Below are 23972 nucleotides of genomic sequence, written 5' to 3' on the forward strand. Positions count from 1 at the left end.
GGTTACCTGTACAGTACAGATGCAAACTTAATACGGTTATCTCGTAAACGGCAAAGCTGTGTCCAAACATAGTCGACCGGCCATCGATCCATGAGATAAATCTATGTTGTCGAGGCAGTGTGGACGGTTCAGTCGACATTGATCAACGGCCGGTCGACCATCTGTGGACACACCTTAAAAACATCGAAAAAAAGGGAAGGAGAATTTGAAATTAATAGCTCAACCCTAAAGGGGATTTAGTTTTTTTTTTAAAAAAAAAAAAAAGCTCTTTAAATGTTGAGGTCACTTCAAGCTTTTTTCTATGCATTATTTTTTATTTAGCCTTGTTTCTTTGACTCATGGTATGTTTCTTTTGTTTGATTGCAGCCACTCTGAGGTCTGGTTTCATGCTGCAAGACTCGGCAGATTTCGCGAAACATGTAGAATCTATGATGAGACAGACATTGGGCATTTCAGTCGATGAGAAGGTAAGTTATAATAGCTTCCAAGAACAAATGGCCAGCAAATTATCTGGCAAAAAACCATTGTCAAGTTTAAAAAAAAAGAGGTTTGATAGAGGGAACTGTAACTGCTAAGGTCTTATCGTCCCGATAGCGAAAAAGAATAAAGACAGGATAGGAGAAAGCCAGCCGTTCCCAGAACGAACCTTATCCCTTCAGGATAAAATCCACTCCGGGCAGGAATCACCCGTGACCTAGCGCTTACAAGGCAGACATGCCTTCCAAGCTAACTAGGCTGACCCTTTTCAAGAAAAGGTCTAAATAAAGCACTACTTATACTTGGTTCTTCTTCTTTTACTGTGAACCTTTTCCCAATCGTATTTAATAATAATAACAGACTCTTGAGTGGAAGGTAGCCACTAGGCGAGGTTAACGCCGGAGGCGTTTTCTACCACCTAACCCTTTGAGCTCCATTATTATGTGGTCAAAATCTCAAATAAATGAAAAAAGAACACATACATAGAAAGGTAAAGATTTGACAATGATAAAGTTAATGCATTAAGAAAGAATAGATATTAGGTAGGTATTCCATTTTTTAATAAGCTCATGTTTAAACTGGTAATGTCGCCACTGGTCGCTACTCGATAAACAGTAGCTACTTAAATTGTCCTCACGAGGCTAAGTACGCCCCGTATTCCAAGCACAGAGCCGAAAAAACTTCGACCCCGCCAGGAATCGAACCTGGGACCTCCGGCGTGCAATCCTAATGTGATACAGTATCAGCTCCCATGGCGTAGTGGTCACTGCACTCGCCTTGCACGCGGGAGACCCGGGTTCGATTCCCGGCGGGGTCGTAAAACTGAGAAAAAGGTCTCTACAAGACCCCCCAAAGGTCCGACCAGGTCCAAAATGCGAGGAACAAATTCCTTTTGTTTAGAACAATTTTCCAAGAAGTACATAGTACACTTCCTTTGAGTCAGTCAGCTCCCATGGCGTAGTGGTCACTGCACTCGCCTTGCACGCGGGAGACCCGGGTTCGATTCCCGGCGGGGTCAAGCAATTTGTATCATGCAATGATTGATCCCGTGACTGGCTGTTGCGGGGCCCACTCAGCCTCGTGAGGAAAATGAGTAGCTATGACATGTAAATGCGCATAGCGACCGGTGCCAGCATGGTAGGTAAACATTGGTTGTTAGGATTATTGAGATATGTATTGGGAAAAATCCTACAATGCTGTAGTGAGCACCAAAGTTGTGACATTGCATTTACATTTATTTTTTTTAATGTGATACCCACTCGGCCACGGAGGCAAATATGTAAGTATTCATATTTAGCCCACGACTCGGTTTGAGATATGTATTGGGAAAAATCCTACAATGCTGCAGTGAGCACCAAAGTTGTGACATAATAACACAAAGAAATTGCTTAATTTTACATTTACTTCCTTTGAGTCGACATTTTGCCAAATTTTATCAACATCGGACCCTTCGGAAGTTATGGCAGAATAAAGAAGTTTTTTTCTTCTTCTTCTTCTTCTTCTTCTTCTTCTTCTTCTTTTTAGGGGACACGATTGGTACAGAGTTTGCTCGCCGTGCAGAAGGTCCCGGGTTCGATTCCCAGGACAAATTACCTTGATAATAAGCTCGTGGTTATTCTGTATGGTAACCGTCTCATTGCCCTGAGTGTTAAACTTCCGCTCCGGTTGTATGAGGTCGGCGTTCCACTTGTTTCTTAATCACCCAAATTATTTCGTGTTGACAGGTTGAGGAAGATGATGATGATATCGAAGAAGAGGAAGGAGCAGGAGACACCGAGCCAAGTCTGCAGATGGAAGAGATCACAGATGATGAACCACAGACCACATGCGTCCAATGTAGCAGTGTTGCATTGCTACGAAATAAAAACGGCGGCGAAACACTTTTTTTTATGCCTAACTTTTTTGAAGAGTTTTGATAGAGGGAGCTGTAACTGTTATAGGAGAAAACCGATCCGGTAACGAACCATCTCTTTAGGATAAAGTTCACCCTAGACGGAAATCGAACCTGTGACCTAGCGCTCACAAGGCAGCGATACCATCCAAGCTAAGTATTCAGTGTGAAGAAGAAAATTATTAATAGATGAACTGAAAATGTAATTTATAATTACGTAATAATAGGTACATGTACTTTCAATATGTAATGGTGCTTATTTATACTGCTTGAAAAGGACCAAAGAGTCCCTTTATTCCAGTACATGGCAAGTAGACTACCAAGTCCATATTCAAGATTTCAGCGAGAGGGTATCCAAGTTATAAGGCACTATTTTAGTACATTACATTTAGAAGCAAAAGCAAGCCCAAGGGGGGGGGGACCTCCCCAAAAGTACGGCTCTGTAGACTAATACTATTATTGTGACCGCGATTGAACCCACGCCCTCCTGATTACCAGGTGAGGGTCTTAACCACTGCATCACCAAGGTAGGTAATTATTAATTAATCTCCTCTAATTAAGGTAGGTAATAGTGTGGTCCTGCCTAATACTCTTAGCCGACAGTATTAATAAGGTAGGTGTATTAAATTTAAATAATAATAATAATTTTGAAAAAATAATCTATCAAAATTCCACTTACCTTATGTGTAATAACTTTCGGCATCCCACTAGAATTCAGCTTGGTGAGTCTGAGTATCTCATTGCAAAACTTGATCATAATCTTATGCTCTAAACTCAAACTATCCTGCTCTATATCGAGCAGAGGTTGCTCTGTAAACTGATTGTTAGTAGACACGATCATGTTGATGCTGTACTCTAGGAGAGCACTCATGTATTTGAGAATATTGATGTTGAGGAGAGAACTGTTGTCCAAATCAAAACACAACTCGTACAATCTATCGTAGCATTCGACCAGGTTGTGAAACTCGACGCTACGCTTGCGTAACTAGAACATGACAATAGAATAGAATATGACAAAAGAAAAGAATAGAGCTCATGTATTAGATTAGAGAATCGTCAAAATTTATTTTTTTTTTACCTTTTTTAAGAAGAAATTCGATAGATGGATCTGCAAATGCTGAGGTCCTATCGTCCCGAAAGCGAAGAGAGAAGGAAGACAGGATAAGAGAAAGCCAGGCGTCTCAAGAATGGACCATATTTGTCTAGGATAAAATTCGGCCCGGGCGGGAATCGAATTCGTGACCTAGCACTTACAAGGCAGGCGGTGCTAACTTTCAAAATTAGCTGGCGATATTTAAAATTTCAATTTTTTTCCCCGTTTTAAGCGCTTTAACTACGAACTGTAGGTCGTTCGCGCCGATAAAATTTCCATTTTACAGTCCCATTAATGTCCAATCAATTTTTTATCCAAATGCATATCTTCAATGGGGCTCAACCAAATGACAATTTTTTTCGAGGTAGAGTCCTATTCCGATGTAAAAGTACCCAAAAAGTGCATTGGCGCACTTTTTTTTTAATGTGATACCCACTCGGCCACGGAGGCAAATATGTAAGTATTCATATTTAGCCCATGACTCGGTTTGTATGATTCTCATGGAATTTGGTGAAATTTTACCTTTTTTTTTGTCCCTTCGGGGGATCTTTTTTCTTTGCAAATAAGCTTCCTATAAGAACCTAATATAACAGAAAGAGAGAGAGAGAGAGAGAGGACGAGAGGGAGGGAGAGAGAGAGAGAGGGAGAGAGAGAGAGACAGCGTCCTCTTCCTCCCAACCTACCTTACTCGTTCACTGAAAATTCGTTAACACTTCTCTCTCTCTCTTTCTCTCTCTCTCCTTAGTATTTCTCTCTCGCTCACACTCGAAATTAAAAACAGTAAATCTTTATGTTTTTTGAAGTTTATCCGAGCAAAAAGTAGGGGGAGAGTGAGAGAGAGAGAAGAAGAAGATGAAGAAAAGTATAAACAGAGGAGGGAGAGTAAGAGAGAGAGAGAAGGGAAATAGGAGAGGGAAGGAGAGAGAGAAAGAGAGAAAAAAAGTTGGTGAAAGCGTGTAGGTGGGAAGGTAGAAAGAGAAGAGAATAAAATAAGGGAGAGAGGAGAGAGAGAAAGAAAAATAGAGAAGAAATAATGTGTGTGAGAGAAGAGAGCAAAAGGAGCCTGAAGAAAATTGGGAGAAGAAGGCGAAGAGAGGAAAGGGAAAGAGAGATAGAAAGATAGATAGAGAGAGAGAGAGAGAGAGAGAGAGAGAGAGGGGGGGAGAGAGAGATAGATAAAGAGAGAGAGAGAGAGAGAGCCGAGGGAGAGAATGAGGGAAGATAAGTATTTTTGTAAGAAAAATCACATCGATAGGTATTAGGTATTAAACTGGCATCTGTCGAGAAATTTTACCTCTCTCGCTCTTTCCTTCCTCACCTCCTTCTCTCCCTCTCATTCCTCCTCTCTCTCTCTCTCTCCCTCTCTCTCTTTACTTCACTAACACACTAGTAGTTTTTCTTCATCTCACTCATCTAGGTACTCAATTTTCTGACTTGACTTATGTAGGCTCGAAGTCTCGAACCACCAATCTCCACATCCCAAGTCCACCGCGCCAAACCAGAATTTATAGCTTAAAGCACCCTACTCCTAAAGATGATAATGAACAACATAGTTTTCCACCAGCCTATAGTTAGCTTGGAGGGTAGTCTACCTTGTAAGCGCTTGGTCCCAGGTTCGACTTCCGCCCGGGGCGAATTTTATCCTAAACAAATAACCTTCGTTTTCGGAACGTCCTGTCTCTGTTCTCTCTTCGCTCTCGGGAGATCAAGACCTTAGCAAGTACGGCGTACGGCTTACGGCTCGCTCTAATATTAATCCTCTTTTTGTGGATCTCTCAAATAAGATCATCTAAGAAGGTGACTAACCTCAGTGGTGCAGTTGTTAACGCGTTGGTCTTTGGATCTGGAGGTTGGTGGTTCGAGTCCAAGTCAAGTCATAAAATTTGTCTAGGTGTAATAATCGGGGAACGAAATTTGTGACGAGCATTTAAATATGCTCAACACAATTAAAAATTCCCATCTAAAAAGGTGCCCAGCCCATTTTCCCCGTTTGAATGGAAATTGAGAAACCCAACCCTCGTTCCCTAGAGATACTCTTGCCAGCCTAGATAGTTGGCTCGTGCTGTTCGATTCCCGCCTAGGGCGAACTCTATCCTAAACAGAGAAGGTTCGCTTTCCGAACGGCTCGCTTTCTCCTATCCTGTCTTTCGATTTTGGGACGGCAGGACCTCCGTTGTTACAGTTCCCCCTATCTAACTTCTAGTTAACTCTAGTAAAAGGAGTAAAAATTACATGGAGTGGGCTTCACATCAGAGTGACTCTTCTTGTGATACAAAATAGCGACCTTGTTGTGGCAGCTCTCAATTGGATACGTTCTCAAAATGTCTGCCGTGGCCGAAAAAAATTCCCTTTTTTTACACAAACATTTATACATTCTGTTTTTATACGACTACATTCTTAGGTTTTTCTATACACCTTAGTTTTTCCGATCAAAAATACGGAGGTTATGAATATCATTTGAAGTCGAAAAACTTCAATACCAGCGTGCTGGTTGAAGTCGAAAAACTTAAATACTCAGTGTACTGGTTGAAGTCGAAATACTTCAATACCCAGTGGATTAGACCTGGGTGAAGTCAAACAAGTAGAAAAACTTCAATACCAGTGTACTTATTGGAGTCGAAAATCTTTAAAATCTTTTTTTTTTTATTATTTTTTACATTGAAAATTTGATGACCATTTCCCATTCGTAATACAGGCAAAAGCCTTATGTATGGGTATTGGGTAATAAGTATTTGGTCCCAGGTACTACGGTCTTGCCTAATTCAAATTAATCTCCTTATTTTTAGAAAATCAGCGTCAATAAACTCCAGAACAATAAGATTTCATTTTATTTGGTTTTCCCTATCCCCTTAATTTTATTTGGTTTTCCTCAATTTAATCACCCCCCTACGACGTTTTTATGTGTAAATTATTATTTAAGCTAGTGAAATTTAGTGTGGATGTTTTCCTGTACATATTCCCTGAATGTAACTTGTGTTTTTTTATTTTAATTTTTTCTGAGTTAAAATTGAAAAGAGAATTTTTAGGATATGATCATTGAATGGAATTGGTTTTGTCTGCATAAAATACTGCCCGCTTCAGACTGTAAGTCGTTTTCCCCAACATCTTTTCCAAAGGATCTTTTTTCTGAGCTCGAACTTACGGGTAATTTTCGAGGACAAAGTTGAGTGGAATATATAAACGTAATTTTGCCTCTTCCCCCCATTTTATATTCCCTGAATGTAACTTGTGTTTCATTAATTTAATTTTTTTCTGAGTTAAAATTGAAAAGAGAATTTTTAGAATATGATCATTGAATGGAATTGGTTTTGTCTGCATAAAATACTGCCCGCTTTAGACTGTAAGTCGTTTTCCCCAACATCTTTTCAAAAGGATCTTTTTTTCTGAGCTCGAACTTACGGGTAATTTTCGAGGACAAAGTTGAGTGGAATATATAAACGTAATTTTGCCTCTTCCCCCCATTTTTTCATCTTTTTTTTTACACAAGACTGTAATGATATTATTGTATATTATAATAATATAATAATTTATTCTAGGAAGTATTATTTATTAAGAATAAATGAGAGAAAAAATTAAATAAAGAAACTGACTTGTTTTTGTTTTATTTGTATTTTTGTTACAAATTTAATGCAGAGTAGTCACTGAGTTTTACAAATCGCCACTCTCGAGATGTTTTGGCAGCCTTTTTAGGTCAGTCAGCTCCCATAGTGTAGTGGTCACTGTGCTCGCCTTGCACGCGGGAGACCCGGGTTTGATTCCCGGCGGGGTCAAGAAATTTGTATCATGCAAATGATTGATTCCGTGACTGGCTGATGCGGGGCCCACTCAGCCTCGTGAGGAAAATGAGTAGCTGTGACATATAAATGCGCATATAGCGACCGGTGCCAGCATGGTAGGTAAACATTGGATTTTAGGATTATTGAGATATTGTGAAAATCCTACAATGTTACAGTCAGCACCAAAGTTGTGATATAACACAAAGAAACGGCATGGCCAGCCTAGTTAGCTTGGTTGGCAGCGCGTTGCTTTGTAAGCGCTAGGCCGCGGGTTTGATTACCACCCGGGGCGGATTTTATCCTGAATGGATAATATTCGTTCTCGGAACGGCTGGTTTTCTCCTATCTTGTCTTCCTTCTCTTAATTTCGGGACGATAAGACCTTGCTAGTTGCTGTTCAATCTGTCAAACCTCTTAAAAAAAAAAAAAAAAAAAAATGTGGGATCAAAATTGAGTTACTTTATGATCCCGTCTGAAAAGGATCTTGAAATATCATTATACTTACAGGGTGGTTCTGACATCCAGATATGTCCTGGCGATTGGTAATCGTATACTGAAATCATAGAAAGGGCGTAATCAATAACAATCCGTAAAAATGATAAGACCTCTTTTCTGACCTAAGTATCAGGTATACCAGATCTTTTAGATCAGTTATTGGTGTAAACTACAGATATCTAACCAGCGCAGCGGCCCTAGCATGTTAAATGCACCAGTTCCCCACGGATCACTGAAGTTAAGCAACGTTGCGCGTGGTTAGTGCCTGGATGGTGACGTTCCGGGGAATCGCGTGCTGCTGGGTTCCCGGCTCCACTCAGACTGGGTGAGGTTAAATTGAGGAGGCGGGTAGCTTGTCGCCGAATGGTGGGTAAGGCCCCCGTCATGAGAAGACCTAAGTTATTGATTGAATGTGATGTTAAACCCTTATATCGCCCCAAAGATGGTGAGATTTATGTTTTTCTCAAAATTTTCGCAGATTCAAGCACACTAATCGAAGTGCACTCAGCTTCGTGAGGAAAAATGAGTAGCTACTTGTAGATTCTATAGAAGAAGTTGACGGTTTATTAACTTACCTTGGACATGTCATGAACACTCCGCAGAAGAAGCTGACTGTTCAGATGTATTCTCACATTCTTGATACTTCTGAAGTGACGCACTTGACTCATCTTCTCTATCACCCCTTCCACCTGAAACCATAGATTTTTTCATTAAGAAAAAATAATAATAAATAAATAAAATAGATAGGTATCTAAAGTCTAAACATAATAAGGTCCCTTAAATAAAATTATTAACACCTGTCGAACATTGGAAGCGTAACTCTCAGTAGTGCGCAGTCACCTGAAAAGAGAAAAGCCAAACCAATGAAAAATACAGACTCTCTAATAGGGACTTGCTATTAAAAGTCACACGAGCCAGCCTAGTTAGCTTGGTTGGTGGCGCGTCTGCCTTGTAAGCGCTCGGCCGCGGGTTCGATTCCCGCCCGGGGCGGATTTTATCCTGATGGGACTAACTCCAGCCCTGGTAGTATTAATTACTGACTCCAGCCCTGGTAGTATTAATTACTAACTCCAGCCCTGGTAGTATTAATTACTAACTCCAGCCCTGGTAGTATTAATTACTAACTCCAGCCCTGGTAGTATTAATTACTAACTCCAGCCCTGGTAGTATAGTGTGGATCATCATGTACTTTAACAGTGAGTGTATGGCGAGGTCCGGTATGCCACGTCTTATCCCCCTGGTCTATAAGAGACGCGGAGATGTGAATCTGATGGGTGCCCCCTATCTGGAAACTGAGCAGGAATTCTGCAGTGAAGAAGTCGTTGTGAGCGGGAACTATCTGTTTGAGAGCCTTCACTGCACTCACGTCGGACAGCTGAAAATGAAATAAATACGTTTTTGAAACAATATTATTTTTCAGGTCGGGAGCCACAAAGTGTTCAAGTTATGTGATATTCCCTACGGATATACGTTGAATACCTACGTTCCTACTGAAAAGAAAGGACCTGTATCTTGAATCAAGAGTACCTAATCAGGTAGGTTGTAGTAGTGACGACTCGTCTGTAGAAGAAAAGGTAACAGATTGTCGTCACATGGTTGCACCCCCACTGTTTTCTAGGTTCAATTTTGGATTCCTCCCCCAAATTAATAAATAATCAAACCCTCTGGCCCCAATATACATAAATACCTACCTAAACACCCTACCTAAAGAAGTAAGGAAAGTAAACATTGTAAAAATTCATTCATCCTGTGATGCAACATATCCTTATAATATACACTGTCTTAATAAATCATATCGTACTTAGCATACCTTCCTACTTATTTATAAAATAAACGCACCAAACACTTAGCATATTACACATGTGCGTATTTCGTACACACATGCATCTTGCATTAATAATAACCTACGCGTAGTATTGTACGTTATTTATTACTAGGTATTATTACATAACAGAAAAAACATTGAATAAAAACAACTTTCGCATCAAAAGTGCAGAAAGTGAGTTATTTTTGGTGGAATTATGGCGAGGGCGATTATCAATAGAAACAATGAAAATAATGGACGGGATTATAAACTCTTACCTATACACAATATTGTACGTTATGTATTACTATTATTACATAACAGAAAAAACATTGAATAAAAACAACTTTCGCATCAAAAGTGCAGAAAGTGAGTTATTTTTGGTGGAATTATGGCGAGGGCGATTATCAATAGAAACAATGAAAATAATGGACGGGATTATAAACTCTTACCTATACACAAATATGTTCAACAGGGGTTTATAATATTTGGCATTATATTCAAGTCTAGTCTACCCATAGAAGGGGAAATGGGTACTACAAGCCATCACCGTGAATATGGACAGCGAGGTGAACTGCAATAACTAGAAAACCTGATGTTAAAAAAAAAAAAAAAAAAAAAAAAAACAAATTATCCCCTTTAGAGTCCCCTGAATAAAAAGTGATTTTTCGCCCGTGGTCTATTATACGTATTTTACGTGGTAAACCACGGAGCTAGCTAGTTAGTCACCTATTTTTTTCGTCTGCCTTGTAAGATGGCGGGTTCGATTCCCGTCCGGGGCGGATTTTACCCGAAACAGATAAGATTCATCCTAGGAACGGCTGGCTTTCTCCTATGCCGTCTTCCTTCTCTCTTCGCATTTGGGACGACAAGACCTTAGCAGAGTTCCCTCTATCAAACCTTTTCAAAAGAAAAACTCCCTAATACAGCAGGTTCCTCAGGATAATTACCTACCGGCCTAAAAAGAAAAAAAAATCCCTGGCACCGCACATTACTTCCTCAGTTACCTACCTGATGAGCCAGAAGTACAAATTCTCCGAGCAGATCTTGTTGGATATCTTGTTGAGTATGTAGAGACAGATGTTGTGATGTCCATACCGCGCTGCAGACCGGGCCACCCTGTATATATCCCAGAGATGGATGGAGTTGAGGGGGGCCACATATTGAAGCCATTCCGCCTGACTAAAGTTCTGACCGGCGTGGATTTGAAACAGCAGCGTGTACAACATCGTCTGAAATGAAAAAATTTGAATTGATATTTTTAGCTAAATTCCCACAAAGTGGAGCCATTCCGCCTGACTAAAATTCTGACCCGCGTGGATTTGGAACAGCAGCGTGTACAACATCGCCTGGAATAAAGAATTTTGAATTGATATTTTTAGCTAAATTCCCACAAATTGAAGCCATTCCGCCTGACTAAAGTTCTGACCGGCGTGGATTTGAAACAGCAGGGTGTACAACATCGCCTGGAATAAAGAATTTTGAGTTGATATTTTTAGCTAAATTCCCTTTAGTACGCGTGTACAACGGCGACCATAGACCCTAGCCTGGACCTTGGACCATCCAACCCCGCCGAAACTATTGACCCTCGCAAAAGTGTGTCCACAACGGAGCCTGGAACCTCCTGCTCTTTTAGATAGGTATACTTTTGAGGTTGGATTTTTTTTTTCTTTTCTTTTTTCAAGCCTTTAATGGTAGGATTCTCATGGGCCGCGGTGTCGATTTCCGCCCTTAGCAGTTATAGTTCTCTCTACCAAACCTCTTAAAAAATTATCTATGTCCGCGCCGGTATCGCGATTTAAGTATTTAGACTATTTAGAGTATCCACAACGCTCCAAACTCCGTGATAGATACGAAGGAGCCCGAGCCCGGCCGAACAGAATAGGCTCGGCCACCATCTCCTAACCAAGCACCCGGCTCACTCTCTTCTCTCAAAACCAGCGACAACGTACGTATCAATCTGCTCTCTCATTTTCTGTGTTCCTTTATGTCAATTTTACTCGCTAATATTTCTAAATTCTAACTTCTAACTATTGAGCTACCGAACAATCTAGTTGAGTTTGGATCGCTCTTACCTTGCTCTGATTATAATGGGCGTGGTTCAACTTCTTCAGAATAGACGGTTGGAATGTTTTCAGCACCTGAGGCTCCAGATTACCTATAGCGGCCAGAGCCTCACACAGGAGACCAGAGTGACTGTTAGCCTCGTTCAGCATTTGATTACCTTGAAACGAAATCAAAATTATTGAACGAACGAAGAGACTTCTCAGTTTCAACTCAAAGATTCTAAGTTTTAAGGCGGGGTCACAATCGGATAAGGCAATCTTAATCTTATTGGTTGATTTCAAAAAGTTTCAATAATAATTTTAGCCAGCCCAACTCTGTGGCCGAGTGGTCAAGAGCACTGACTCTCTACCCGGAGGTGCTGGGTTTGAATCCCGAGCAGAGCGGAAATTTTCTTTTCCTTTTTTGGATCCAGGCATGGATGTAAAACAATGTGCCTTTTACTTCAATGCGAAACGAAAGCGGTGCCGCATTACATTTTTTTTTTTTCTTTTTCATTATTATTTAAGGACTAGTTTCGCCCATTATCACTCAAATTTACCATCACTTTAACTTACCAATGAGGTCGACAAACTGAGAGCAGAGACTGAGATTAGACTGGCATAGAGACACGGAACATTTGAGTGCTGTTTTGAGTATGTAAGGAGTGGTAGTATCACTCACTGTAAGTACCAGAAGGAGTGCCTCCACTACGAATATACTCTCGGATGACACTGGAAGCCCTTCCTTGTAACTGAAATGAGATAATGATAATGGAGGAGTTGCAAATGGGTAAAAATTATTAATAAATGGTCAATTCCTACGTAAAAAGTAGTGAAAAATCCAAATCTGAGGTCGAAACTCCGAAAAAGTAACTTTAAAAGGTCGAAAATTCAATTTTTAATGGCCGTTCTAATAAAAAAGTTCAAGAGTTGTGACGTCAGATTTCACGTCAAACTGCGCAGAAACGCTTGCGCACAAACAAACGAAGCGGGAGTCATGAATCTTCACTCAAAGTAAGTGACACCTTTGGACTCTGCTTTTTTCTTACTTTTTACTTTCCTTATCCTATAGGAAGGAAAGTAATATAAGTCAACTTTTTGATGGTCAGATTTTAGTGCCAAAACACGTTTTGAGGTCCCTAGAGCCTAAATCCAAAGTTTCAGCCATTGGTTCGTGTGTGTGTCCGTAAACAAAATATCTCGAGAAAGGTAAGAGCTGAGGACTTGAAATTTGGTACACAGCAGTCAAATGTGACAAGGATGCGACACGAAACTTTTGGTTTAGATCGGTGCAACGCTTGGCGGCATTTCGGCCGATTTTTGGCGGTTTTCGGTGGTTAGCTTGGAAGGTAGCGCGTCTGCCTCCTAAGCGCTAGATTCACGATTTCACGCCCGGGGCGGATTTTATTCTAAATAGATAAGGTTCGTTCTCGGAACGGCTGGCCTTCTCTTATCATGTCTTCCTTCGATCTCCGATTTCGGGACGATAAGACCTCAGCATTTAGTCCCCTCTATGAAACCTCTTAAAAAAAGAAAAAAAAAAGAATCTTATTTTCATGGATTATTATTTGTATTTGTATTAACCCATTTTTATTTTTTGTTCTGAATCTCATCCACGTTTTAACCCGTTCCTGTCCCACAGGCCGCCAACGTGTTCACCAATCAGGTGATCGAATACGTGAACCTCCGGTGTGAGCTGTTGCAGGCTGTGTCCCGTCTCCTAGCAACTTGTAATAGTCTGTGCACCACCCCACCCCCCGCCATAGCATCAGCAGTAGCACAGACCACTCGCGATGATCTGCATCGGTTTGGACATATAACCACACAGGTAAGAATTGAGCTGTAAACATCAATGACATAAAAGGGGAAATGGGGCTCAACCACTTTTTTTTTTCTTCGCTGATAAAGGAAGTTCGAAACACGCTGATCTCAATAGAAATGCTTAAAATTTCATACTCGGTTTAAGTTTAACCCTCGGATTAAGCTATCTGATTGGTTCATTAAAAAAAAAAATAAATAAATAAAAAATAAAAAAAATGGTTAATGAGATTGCTTAATACAAAAGTTAAATTTAAACGGAGTTTAAACTCACTTTGTGGCTCCCGGCCTTGGGGTTTTATTCGCTGTTGAGGGAGAGAAAATTGCCAAGTTTTTTTTTTTTTTTTTTTTTCTATAAGTACAATTTTTTGCAAATTTTTTTTTTTTTTTTTTTTTTTTTCTCATCTCCTTCTTCACCAATTAGTGGGTAGATTCCGGGTATAGGTTTATGTATTTCTCAAAATTTTCGAAGATTCAAGCACACTAATCGAAGTGCACTCAGCTTCGTGAGGAAAAATGAGTAGCTACTTGTAGTTTCTATAGAAGAAGTTGACGGTTTATTAACTTACCTTGGACATGTCATGAACACTCCGCAGAAGCAGCTGACTGTTCAGATGTATTCTCACATTCTTGATACTTCTGAAGTGACGCACTTGACTCATTTTCTCTATCACTCCTTCCACCTGAAAACATAGATTTTTCATTACCACAAGATACTTTTGGAAGAAAAAAAAAATATATAGGTAGGTATCTAAAGTCTAAACATAATAAGGTCCCTTAAATAAAATTATTAACACCTGTCGAACGTTGGAAGCGTAACTCTCAGTAGTGCGCAGTCACCTGAAAAGCCAAACAAATGAAAAATACAGACTCTCTAATAGGGACTTGCTATTAAAAGTCGCACGAGCCAGCCTAGTTAGCTTGGTTGGTGGCGCGTCTGCCTTGTAAGCGCTAGGCCGCGGGTTCGATTCCCACCCGGGGCGGATTTTATCCTGATGGGATAATGCTCGTTCTCCGAACGGCTGGCTTTCCTCCTATCCTGTCTCCCTTCTCTCTTCGATTTCGGGACGATAAGACCCTAGCAGTTACAGTTCCCTCTGTCAAACCTCTTAAAAAAAGTCGCACGACTACGCTTCGCTTCCACTGTGTGACGGCTCTAACTCGTGATTCAATGAACTGTAGAACTGAGAAAAAGGTCCCTACAAGACCCCCCCAAAGGCCCGATCAGGTCCAAAATGCGAGGAGTAAATTCCTTTTGTTTAGAACAATTTTCCAAGAAGTACATACATAGTACACTTCCTTTGAGTCGACATTTTGCCAAATTTTATCAACATCGGACCAACCCGTCGGAAGTTATAGCAGAACAAACAAGTTTTTTTTCTTTTCTTTTTAGGGGACACGCGATTGGTACAGAGTTTGCTCGCCGTGCAGAAGGTCCCGGGTTCGATTCCCACGACAAATTACCTTGATAATAAGCTCGTGGTTATTCTGTATGGTAACCGTCTCATTGCCCTGAGTGTTAAACTTCCGCTCCGGTTGTATGGATAGTTTGATCTGTGTAGATTGCAATGTTTGGAATATGAACCGGGGGAAGCACATCGGGGTGTCCATCAGGATTTCACACTGCTTCTTCACGATGTTGATTTTCTGGAGAAGAAAATCTTTTGGGACGATAAGACCTAAGCAGTTATGATTCCCTCGATCAAACCTCTTAAAAAAAAAAAAATATTTTTTTAAGTTTGGATGGCTCTTACCTTGCTCTGGTTATAATGGGCGTGGTTCAACTTCTTCAGAATGGACGGTTGGAATGTTTTCAGCACCTGAGGCTCTAGGTTACCTATAGCGGCCAGAGCCTCACACAGGAGACCAGAGTGACTGTTAGCCTCGTTCAGCATTTGATTACCTTGAAACAAAAACAAAATTATTGAACGAACGAAGAGACTTCTAAGTTTCAACTCAAAGATTCCAAGTTTTAAGGCGGGGTCACAATCGGATAAGGCAATCTTAATCTTATTGTTTGATTTCAAAAAAAAATCAATAATAATTTTAGCCAGCCCAACTCTGTGGCCGAGTGGTCAAGAGCACTGACTCTCAACCCGGAGGTGCTGGGTTCGAATCCCAGGCAGGGCGGGAATTTTCTTTTCCTTTTTTGGATCCAGGCATGGATGTAAAACAATGTGCCTTTTACTTCAATGCGAAACGAAAGCAGTGCCGCATTACATTTTTTTTTTTTTTTTTTTTTTTTTTTTTTTTTTTTTTTTTACATATAACCACACAGGTAAGAATTGTAAACATCAGTGACATAAAAGGGGAAATTGAAGATATGCATTTGGATAAAAAAAAATTGATTGGACATTAATGGGACTGTAAAATGGAAATTTTATCGGCGCGAACGACCTACAGTTCGTAGTTAAAGCGCTTAAAACGGGAAAATTTTTTTGAAATTTTAAATATCGCCAGCTAATTTTGAAAGTTAGCACCGCCTGCCTTGTAAGTGCTAGGTCACGGATTCGATTCCCGCCCGGGCCGGATTTTATCCTAGACAAATATGGTCCATTCTTGAGACGCCTGGCTTTCTCCTATCCTGTCTCCCTTCTCTCTTCGCTTTCGGGACGATAGGACCTCAGCATTTGCAGATCCATCTATCGAATTTCTTCTTAAAAAAGGTAAAAAAAATAATAATAATAATAAATTTTGACGATTCTCTAATCTAATACATGAGCTCTATTCTTTTCTATTGTCATATTCTATTCTATTGTCATGTTCTAGTTACGCAAGCGCAGCGTCGAGTTTCACAACCTGGTCGAATGCTACGATAGATTGTACGAGTTGTGTTTTTAAGAACCTCTCTGTTTTACCACAAATAATTTCTGATTTTATACTAACCAATACGACACGATGTTGGTAATGATCTGCACGGACTTCACAGCTATCAAGAGATCGCAGGACAGAGCCAAATCATGAACCAGAGTCATCAGTTTACTCCCCCGATCATGATGGGCATGCACTATAGCGGGAGATCGGGTTAGAATCACCAGGACATGGAGCAGCACTCTGCTTTACCACAAAGAATTCGAGATTTGATTGAATGAATTAATAGTAAAGGAATGCTGTGGTAGCCACAAAAGTTGTGAAGAACAAGAACCTCTCTGTTTTACCACAGATAATTTCTGATTTGATACTAACCAATACGACACGATGTTGGTAATGATCTGCACGGACTTCACAGCTATCAATAGATCGCAGGACAGAGCCAAATCGTGAACCAGAGTCATCAGTTTACTCCCCCGATCATGATGGGCATGCACTATAGCGGGAGATCGGGTTAGAATCACCAGGACATGGAGCAGGGCGGGGATTTTCCTCGGAGGTAAAGTCTGGATGATTTCCACCAGTCGATCTATGGTGGGATTGGTCCAACATTGGGGACGCTTGGCCAGTTTGATAATACCTGTGGTGAGAGAGAATGTGACGATTTAGAGAGGTTTTTAAACTTTAAATGTTCTGGCTTTCTTCTATCCTGTGTTCCTTTTTTTTTTAAGAGGTTTGACAGAGGGAACTATAACTGCTATGGTCTTATCGTCCCGAAATCGAAGAGAGAAGGAAGACGCTTGGCCAGTTTGATAATACCTGTGGTGAGAGAAAATGTGACGATTTAGAGAGGTTTTTAAAAATTAAATGTTCTGGCTTTCTTCTATCCTGTGTTTCTTTTTCTTTTTTTTTCTTTTTAGAGGTTTGACAGAGGGAACTGTAACTGCTATGGTCTTATCGTCCCGAAATCGAAGAGAGAAGGAAGACAGGAACAAAAAATGACATGGGTTTAATACAAATGCAAATAATAATCCATGAAAATAAGATTCTTTTTTTTTTCTTTTTTTAAGAGGTTTAATAGAGGGGACTAAATGCTGAGGTCTTATCGTCCCGAAATCGGAGATCGAAGGAAGACATGATAAGAGAAAGCCAGCCGTTCCGAGAACGAACCTTATCTATTTAGAATAAAATCCGCCCCGGGCGTGAAATCGTGAATCTAGCGCTTAGGAGGCAGACGCGCTACCTTCCAAGCTAACCACCGAAAACCGCCAAAAATCGGCCGAAATGCCGCCATGCCAAGCGTTGCACCGATCTAAAACCAAAAGTTTCTTGTCGCATCCTTGTCACATTTGACTGCTGCATGCCAAATTTCAAGTCCTCAGCTCTTACCGTTCTCGAGATATTTTGTTTACAGACAGACACACGAACCAATGGCTGAAACTTTGGATTTAGGCTCTAGGGACCTCAAAACGTGTTTTGGCACTAAAAAGCGTTGCACCGATCTAAACCAAAAGTTTCGTGTCGCATCCTTGTCACATTTGACTGCTGTGTACCAAATTTCAAGTCCTCAGCTCTTACCTTTCTCGAGATATTTTGTTTACGGACACACACACGAACCAATGGCTGAAACTTTGGATTTAGGCTCTAGGGACCTCAAAACGTGTTTTGGCACTAAAATCTGACCATCAAAAAGTTGACTTATATTACTTTCCTTCCTATAGGATAAGGAAAGTAAAAAGTAAGAAAAAAGCAGAGTCCAAAGGTGTCACTTACTTTGAGTGAAGACAGCGCCTTACAATAGCACGTGATTGATTTCTCCAGATGTTCAATATAAATATTCTTGTCATTTTCTTCGCCTGATGATGTACAAGTCTTGAGGAAGTTCTCGCCTTGACTCAAATACTGGAAACTGATGACAACATAACAAACAAATTACTTAGAGGCATAACTGACCTTTTTTTTCTAATGTACAGAAAGCACTTCGTAAAAATAAACGAGATCCACCCTTGTTTGCTACTCAAAAGATTCCGGGTTCGACTACCACAATCGACAGATAATTTCGGAAAAATATTCTTATAGGAAACCTTTATCCTATGTATGAGAGTTGACCTTTTTTCTAATGTACAGAAAGCACTTCGTAAAAATAAACGAGATCCACCCTTGTTTGCCACTCAAAAGATTCCGGGTTCGACTACCACAATCGACAGATAATTTCGGAAAAATATTCTTATAGGAAACCTTTATCCTATGTATGAGAAAGTACTACAATCGATGGAAATTATCCCCTTTAGAGTCCCCTGAATAAAAAGTGATTTTTAGCCCGTGGTCTATTATACGTATTTTTCGTGGTAAACCACGGAGCTAGCTAGTTAGTCATCTACTTTTTTCGTCTGCCTTGTAAGATGGCGGGTTCGGTTCCCGTCCGGGGCGGATTTTACCCCAAACAGATAAGATTCATCCTAGGAACGGCTGGCTTTCTCCTATCCCGTCTTCCTTCTCTCTTCGCATTTGGGACGATAAGACCTTAGCAGAGTTCCGTCTATCAAACCTTTTCAAAAGAAAAACTCCCTAATACAGCAGGTTCCTCAGGATAATTACCTACCGGCCTAAAAAAAAAAAAAAATCCCTGGCACCGCACTTTACTTCCTCAGTTACCTACCTGATGAGCCAGAAGTACAAATTCTCCGAGCAGATCTTGTTGGATATTCTGTTGAGTATATAGAGACAGATGTTGTGATGTCCATACCGCGCTGCAGACCGGGCCACCCTGTATATATCCCAGAGATGGATGGAGTTGAGGGGGGCCACATATTGGAGCCATTCTGCCTGACTAAAATTCTGTCCGGCGTGGATTTGAAAGAGCAGTGTGTACAACATCGTCTGAAATGAAGAATTTTGAATTGATATTTTTAGCTAAATTCCCATATATTGGAGCCATTCCGCCTGACTAAAATTCTGACCTGCGTGGATTTGAAACAGCAGCGTGTACAACATCGTCTGAAATGAAGAATTTTGAATTTATATTTTTAGCTAAAGTCCCCATATTGAAGCCATTCCGCCTGACTAAAGTTCTGATCTGCGTGGATTTGAAACAGCAGGGTGTACAACATCGTCTGAAATGAAGAATTTTGAATTGATATTTTTAGCTAAATTCCCACACATTGGAGCCATTCCGCCTGACTAAAATTCTGACCTGCGTGGATTTGAAACAGCAGCGTGTACAACATCGTCTGAAATGAAGAATTTTGCACAGCAAACGTTTTGGACACCGCAGCAAACTGCACAGCTGCATAGATGGCCGCTTCTACTTCCACTGTATTGTTCGAATCCAGACTTGACCGCACGGAGTGATGAATTTGTGCATGGCCAGGAATGATACCAGCCACACTACCCAGGACTTTCAGACTGAGAGCACGGGCTATCGGATCGTTTGAGTGAATCACAACAAATATCCGCTTGACGAACTCATCGATGTTGAGGATCTTGTCCAAGTGTTTACCACTCTGCTGACACACGCGTAAATTGAAGCCATTCCGCCTGACCAAAGTTCTGACCTGCGTGGATTTGAAACAGCAGCGTGTACAACATCGTCTGAAATGAAGAATTTTGAATTGATATTTTTAGCTAAATTCCCACATATTGGAGCCATTCCGCCTGACTAAAATTCTGACCTGCGTGGATTTGAAACAGCAGGGTGTACAACATCGTCTGAAATGAAGAATTTTTTGTTAGCTAAATACCCTTTAATACGCGTCCGCATAGACTCTGGAAAATTGACCCTAGTCTAGACCCTGGACCATCGAGCACCCGGGAATCGAGCCGCGGGTTAGATTCCCGCCCGTGGAGGATTTTATCCTGAACGGATGAAGTTCGTTCCCGGAACGGCTGGCTTTCTCCTATCGTGTCTTTCTTCTCCCTTCGCTTTTGGGACGATAAGACCTAAGCAGTTATGATTCCCTCGATCAAACCTCTTTAAGCCAGCCTAGTTGGCTTAGTTGGTAGTGCGTCTGCCTTGTAAGCGCTAGGCCGCGGGTTCGATTCCCGCCCGGGGTATTAACACCATGAGAAAGGTGCCATGCCTATCTCTTGGACACGGAAAGCAAACCATTGGAAAGCAACCTCCGTGGCCGAGTGGGTATCACACTAGGCTTGCATGCTGGAAGTCCCGGGTTCGATTTCCGGCTAGTTCGAAGTTTTTTTGGCTCTGTGCTTAGATTGCAGTGAGAAAGGTGTCATGCCTATCTCTTGGACACGGAAAACAACCTCCGTGGCCGAATGGGTATCACACTAGGCTTGCATGCTGGAAGTCCCGGGTTCGATTTCCGGCTAGTTCGAAGTTTTTTTGGCTCTGTGCTTAGATTGCAGGGAGCACTTAGCCTCGTGAGGAAAATTCAATTCAATTCAATTTTTATTGTATTGTTAATACACATTATATACAATTTACAAATAATGACACAATTTACAATAAACGATGACGAAAAACAGGTATACTTAACTAGAGACTATGTTTACATTTAAGATTCGAGATTACATTAAACATTACAAAGATTAAAGATTACATTAAAGATTCGAGTAAAAATTTAAAATTGAGTATTTACTATCTTCTTTAATCGAGTAGCGACCAGTGGAGGCATTACCAGTGTAAAAAGATTGATGATGAATGAGATTGAACTTGGAATTGTTCTGATACCCACAAAAGTTGTGAAGAAGCTCTCTGCTTTACCACAAAGAATTCGAGATTTGATTGAATGAATTAATAGTCAAGGAGGCACTCAGTAATGCTGTGGTAGCCACAAAAGTTGTGAAGAAGCACTCTGCTTTACCACAAAGAATTCGAGATTTGATTGAATGAATTAATAGTCAAGGAGGCACTCAGTAATGCTGTGGTAGCCACAAAAGTTGTGAAGAAGCACTCTGCTTTACCACAAAGAATTCGAGATTTGATTGAATGAATTAATAGTCAAGGAGGCACTCAGTAATGCTGTGGTAGCCACAAAAGTTGTGAAGAAGCACTCTGCTTTACCACAAAGAATTCGAGATTTGATTGAATGAATTAATAGTCAAGGAGGCACTCAGTAATGCTGTGGTAGCCACAAAAGTTGTGAAGAAGCACTCTGCTTTACCACAAAGAATTCGAGATTTGATTGAATGAATTAATAGTCAAGGAGGCACTCAGTAATGCTGTGGTAGCCACAAAAGTTGTGAAGAAGCACTCTGCTTTACCACAAAGAATTCGAGATTTGATTGAATGAATTAATAGTCAAGGAGGCACTCAGTAATGCTGTGGTAGCCACAAAAGTTGTGAAGAAGCACTCTGCTTTACCACAAAGAATTCGAGATTTGATTGAATGAATTAATAGTCAAGGAGGCACTCAGTAATGCTGTGGTAGCCACAAAAGTTGTGAAGAAGCACTCTGCTTTACCACAAAGAATTCGAGATTTGATTGAATGAATTAATAGTCAAGGAGGCACTCAGTAATGCTGTGGTAGCCACAAAAGTTGTGAAGAAGCACTCTGCTTTACCACAAAGAATTCGAGATTTGATTGAATGAATTAATAGTCAAGGAGGCACTCAGTAATGCTGTGGTAGCCACAAAAGTTGTGAAGAAGCACTCTGCTTTACCACAAAGAATTCGAGATTTGATTGAATGAATTAATAGTCAAGGAGGCACTCAGTAATGCTGTGGTAGCCACAAAAGTTGTGAAGAAGCACTCTGCTTTACCACAAAGAATTCGAGATTTGATTGAATGAATTAATAGTCAAGGAGGCACTCAGTAATGCTGTGGTAGCCACAAAAGTTGTGAAGAAGCACTCTGCTTTACCACAAAGAATTCGAGATTTGATTGAATGAATTAATAGTCAAGGAGGCACTCAGTAATGCTGTGGTAGCCACAAAAGTTGTGAAGAAGCACTCTGCTTTACCACAAAGAATTCGAGATTTGATTGAATGAATTAATAGTCAAGGAGGCACTCAGTAATGCTGTGGTAGCCACAAAAGTTGTGAAGAAGCACTCTGCTTTACCACAAAGAATTCGAGATTTGATTGAATGAATTAATAGTCAAGGAGGCACTCAGTAATGCTGTGGTAGCCACAAAAGTTGTGAAGAAGCACTCTGCTTTACCACAAAGAATTCGAGATTTGATTGAATGAATTAATAGTCAAGGAGGCACTCAGTAATGCTGTGGTAGCCACAAAAGTTGTGAAGAAGCACTCTGCTTTACCACAAAGAATTCGAGATTTGATTGAATGAATTAATAGTCAAGGAGGCACTCAGTAATGCTGTGGTAGCCACAAAAGTTGTGAAGAAGCACTCTGCTTTACCACAAAGAATTCGAGATTTGATTGAATGAATTAATAGTCAAGGAGGCACTCAGTAATGCTGTGGTAGCCACAAAAGTTGTGAAGAAGCACTCTGCTTTACCACAAAGAATTCGAGATTTGATTGAATGAATTAATAGTCAAGGAGGCACTCAGTAATGCTGTGGTAGCCACAAAAGTTGTGAAGAAGCACTCTGCTTTACCACAAAGAATTCGAGATTTGATTGAATGAATTAATAGTCAAGGAGGCACTCACACAGCAAACGTTTTGGACACCGCAGCAAACTGTACAGCTGCATAGATAGCCGCTTCTACTTCCACTGTATTGTTCGAATCCAGACTTGACCGCACGGAGTGATGTATTTGTGCATGGCCAGGAATGATACCAGCCACACTACCCAGGACTTTCAGACTGAGAGCACGGGCTATCGGATCGTTCGAGTGAATCACAACAAATATCCGCTTGACGAACTCATCGATGTTGAGGATCTTGTCCAAGTGTTTACCACTCTGCTGACACACGCGTAGGATCCAGAACCGGAGAAAATTGTTTCTGAAAGTGAACGGGTAATGGTGAACTATGAAAACGGAATACCATGGAGGTATTTTATCTATTGAATCAAAGGAATCTAGATTCGTTTGAACATTATCCCACCAGGATAACATCTGCCCCGGGTGGGAATCGAACCCGCGGCCTAGCGCTTACAAGGCAGACGCTTTACTAACTAAGCTCACTAGGCTGACTCATCTAGCTTTGTTTGATTCTTGACACACTTCAACCCATTATAACCCCATCAATGCTATTTTATGTAATCTAAACACTCTCACTAGCTAATGTGTGTTCATAATTCATATCCATGGTCAGGGCCGTATCCAGGATTTTGCCGAGGGGGGGGTGGGGGGTCGACAAATTGCGAGCAGAGACTGAGATTAGACTGGCATAGAGACACGGAACATTTGAGTGCAGTCTTGAGTATGTAAGGAGTGGTAGTATCACTCACTGTAAGTACCAGAAGGAGTGCCTCCACTACGAATATACTCTCGGATGACACTGGAAGCCCTTCCTTGTAACTGAAATGAGATAATGATAATGGAGGAGTTGCAAATGGGTAAAAATTATTAATAAATGGTCAATTCCTACGTAAAAAGTAGTGAAAAATCCAAATCTGAGGTCGAAACTCCGAAAAAGTAACTTTAAAAGGTCGAAAATTCAATTTTTAATGGCCGTTCTAATAAAAAAGTTCAAGAGTTGTGACGTCAGATTTCACGTCAAACTGCGCAGAAACGCTTGCGCACAAACAAACGAAGCGGGAGTCATGAATTATGACGTCATTGCCTACGGGAGCGTATGCCGTGACGTCAAACTTCACGATTTACCGGTATTTTTTAAATCGATTTATCTCGGGATCTAGAAGTCGTAGAAGAAAAAGAAAAATTCCGTT

General features: G+C 40.7%; 3 protein-coding genes and 1 pseudogene across 4 annotated transcripts in view; 3 read left to right on the forward strand and 1 right to left on the reverse strand.

The window, feature by feature from the left end:
• The window catches only part of LOC103511108 (endoplasmin homolog), a 27885-nt gene extending 25202 nt beyond the window's left edge, over window positions 1-2683 (forward strand). The window contains exons 15-17 of the mRNA XM_017444861.2: window positions 367-467; window positions 2202-2304; window positions 2670-2683. Coding sequence (XP_017300350.1) covers window positions 367-467; window positions 2202-2304; window positions 2670-2683 — 218 coding nt within the window. The remainder of the gene's footprint in view (window positions 1-366; window positions 468-2201; window positions 2305-2669) is intronic.
• LOC113468204 (endoplasmin-like) overlaps window positions 1-6535 on the forward strand; it is a 19915-nt gene extending 13380 nt beyond the window's left edge. The window contains exon 3 of one of the 2 annotated variants that reach the window (XM_026824969.1): window positions 5234-6535. The gene's annotated coding sequence lies outside the window, so the exon portion shown is untranslated. Of the gene's footprint in view, window positions 1-5227 lie in introns of both variants that reach the window. The other variant, XM_026824970.1, reaches the window with a different exon arrangement.
• LOC103511109 (integrator complex subunit 7-like) overlaps window positions 2952-23972 on the reverse strand; it is a 23988-nt gene continuing 2967 nt past the window's right edge. Inside the window, exons 3-13 of the mRNA XM_026824964.1 lie at window positions 16586-16850; window positions 12158-12333; window positions 11612-11760; window positions 10548-10768; window positions 9286-9292; window positions 8886-9107; window positions 8308-8421; window positions 7743-7790; window positions 3447-3548; window positions 3048-3353; window positions 2952-2957 (exon numbers count right to left, since the gene is read on the reverse strand). Of these exons, the coding sequence (XP_026680765.1) occupies window positions 2952-2957; window positions 3048-3353; window positions 3447-3548; window positions 7743-7790; window positions 8308-8421; window positions 8886-9107; window positions 9286-9292; window positions 10548-10768; window positions 11612-11760; window positions 12158-12333; window positions 16586-16850 (1616 nt within the window). The remainder of the gene's footprint in view (window positions 2958-3047; window positions 3354-3446; window positions 3549-7742; window positions 7791-8307; window positions 8422-8885; window positions 9108-9285; window positions 9293-10547; window positions 10769-11611; window positions 11761-12157; window positions 12334-16585; window positions 16851-23972) is intronic.
• On the forward strand, window positions 7920-8036 carry LOC113468205 (annotated as a pseudogene).

Source organism: Diaphorina citri, unplaced genomic scaffold (assembly GCF_000475195.1).
Source record: "Diaphorina citri unplaced genomic scaffold, Diaci psyllid genome assembly version 1.1 scaffold675, whole genome shotgun sequence".
Lineage (NCBI taxonomy): Eukaryota > Metazoa > Arthropoda > Insecta > Hemiptera > Psyllidae > Diaphorina > Diaphorina citri.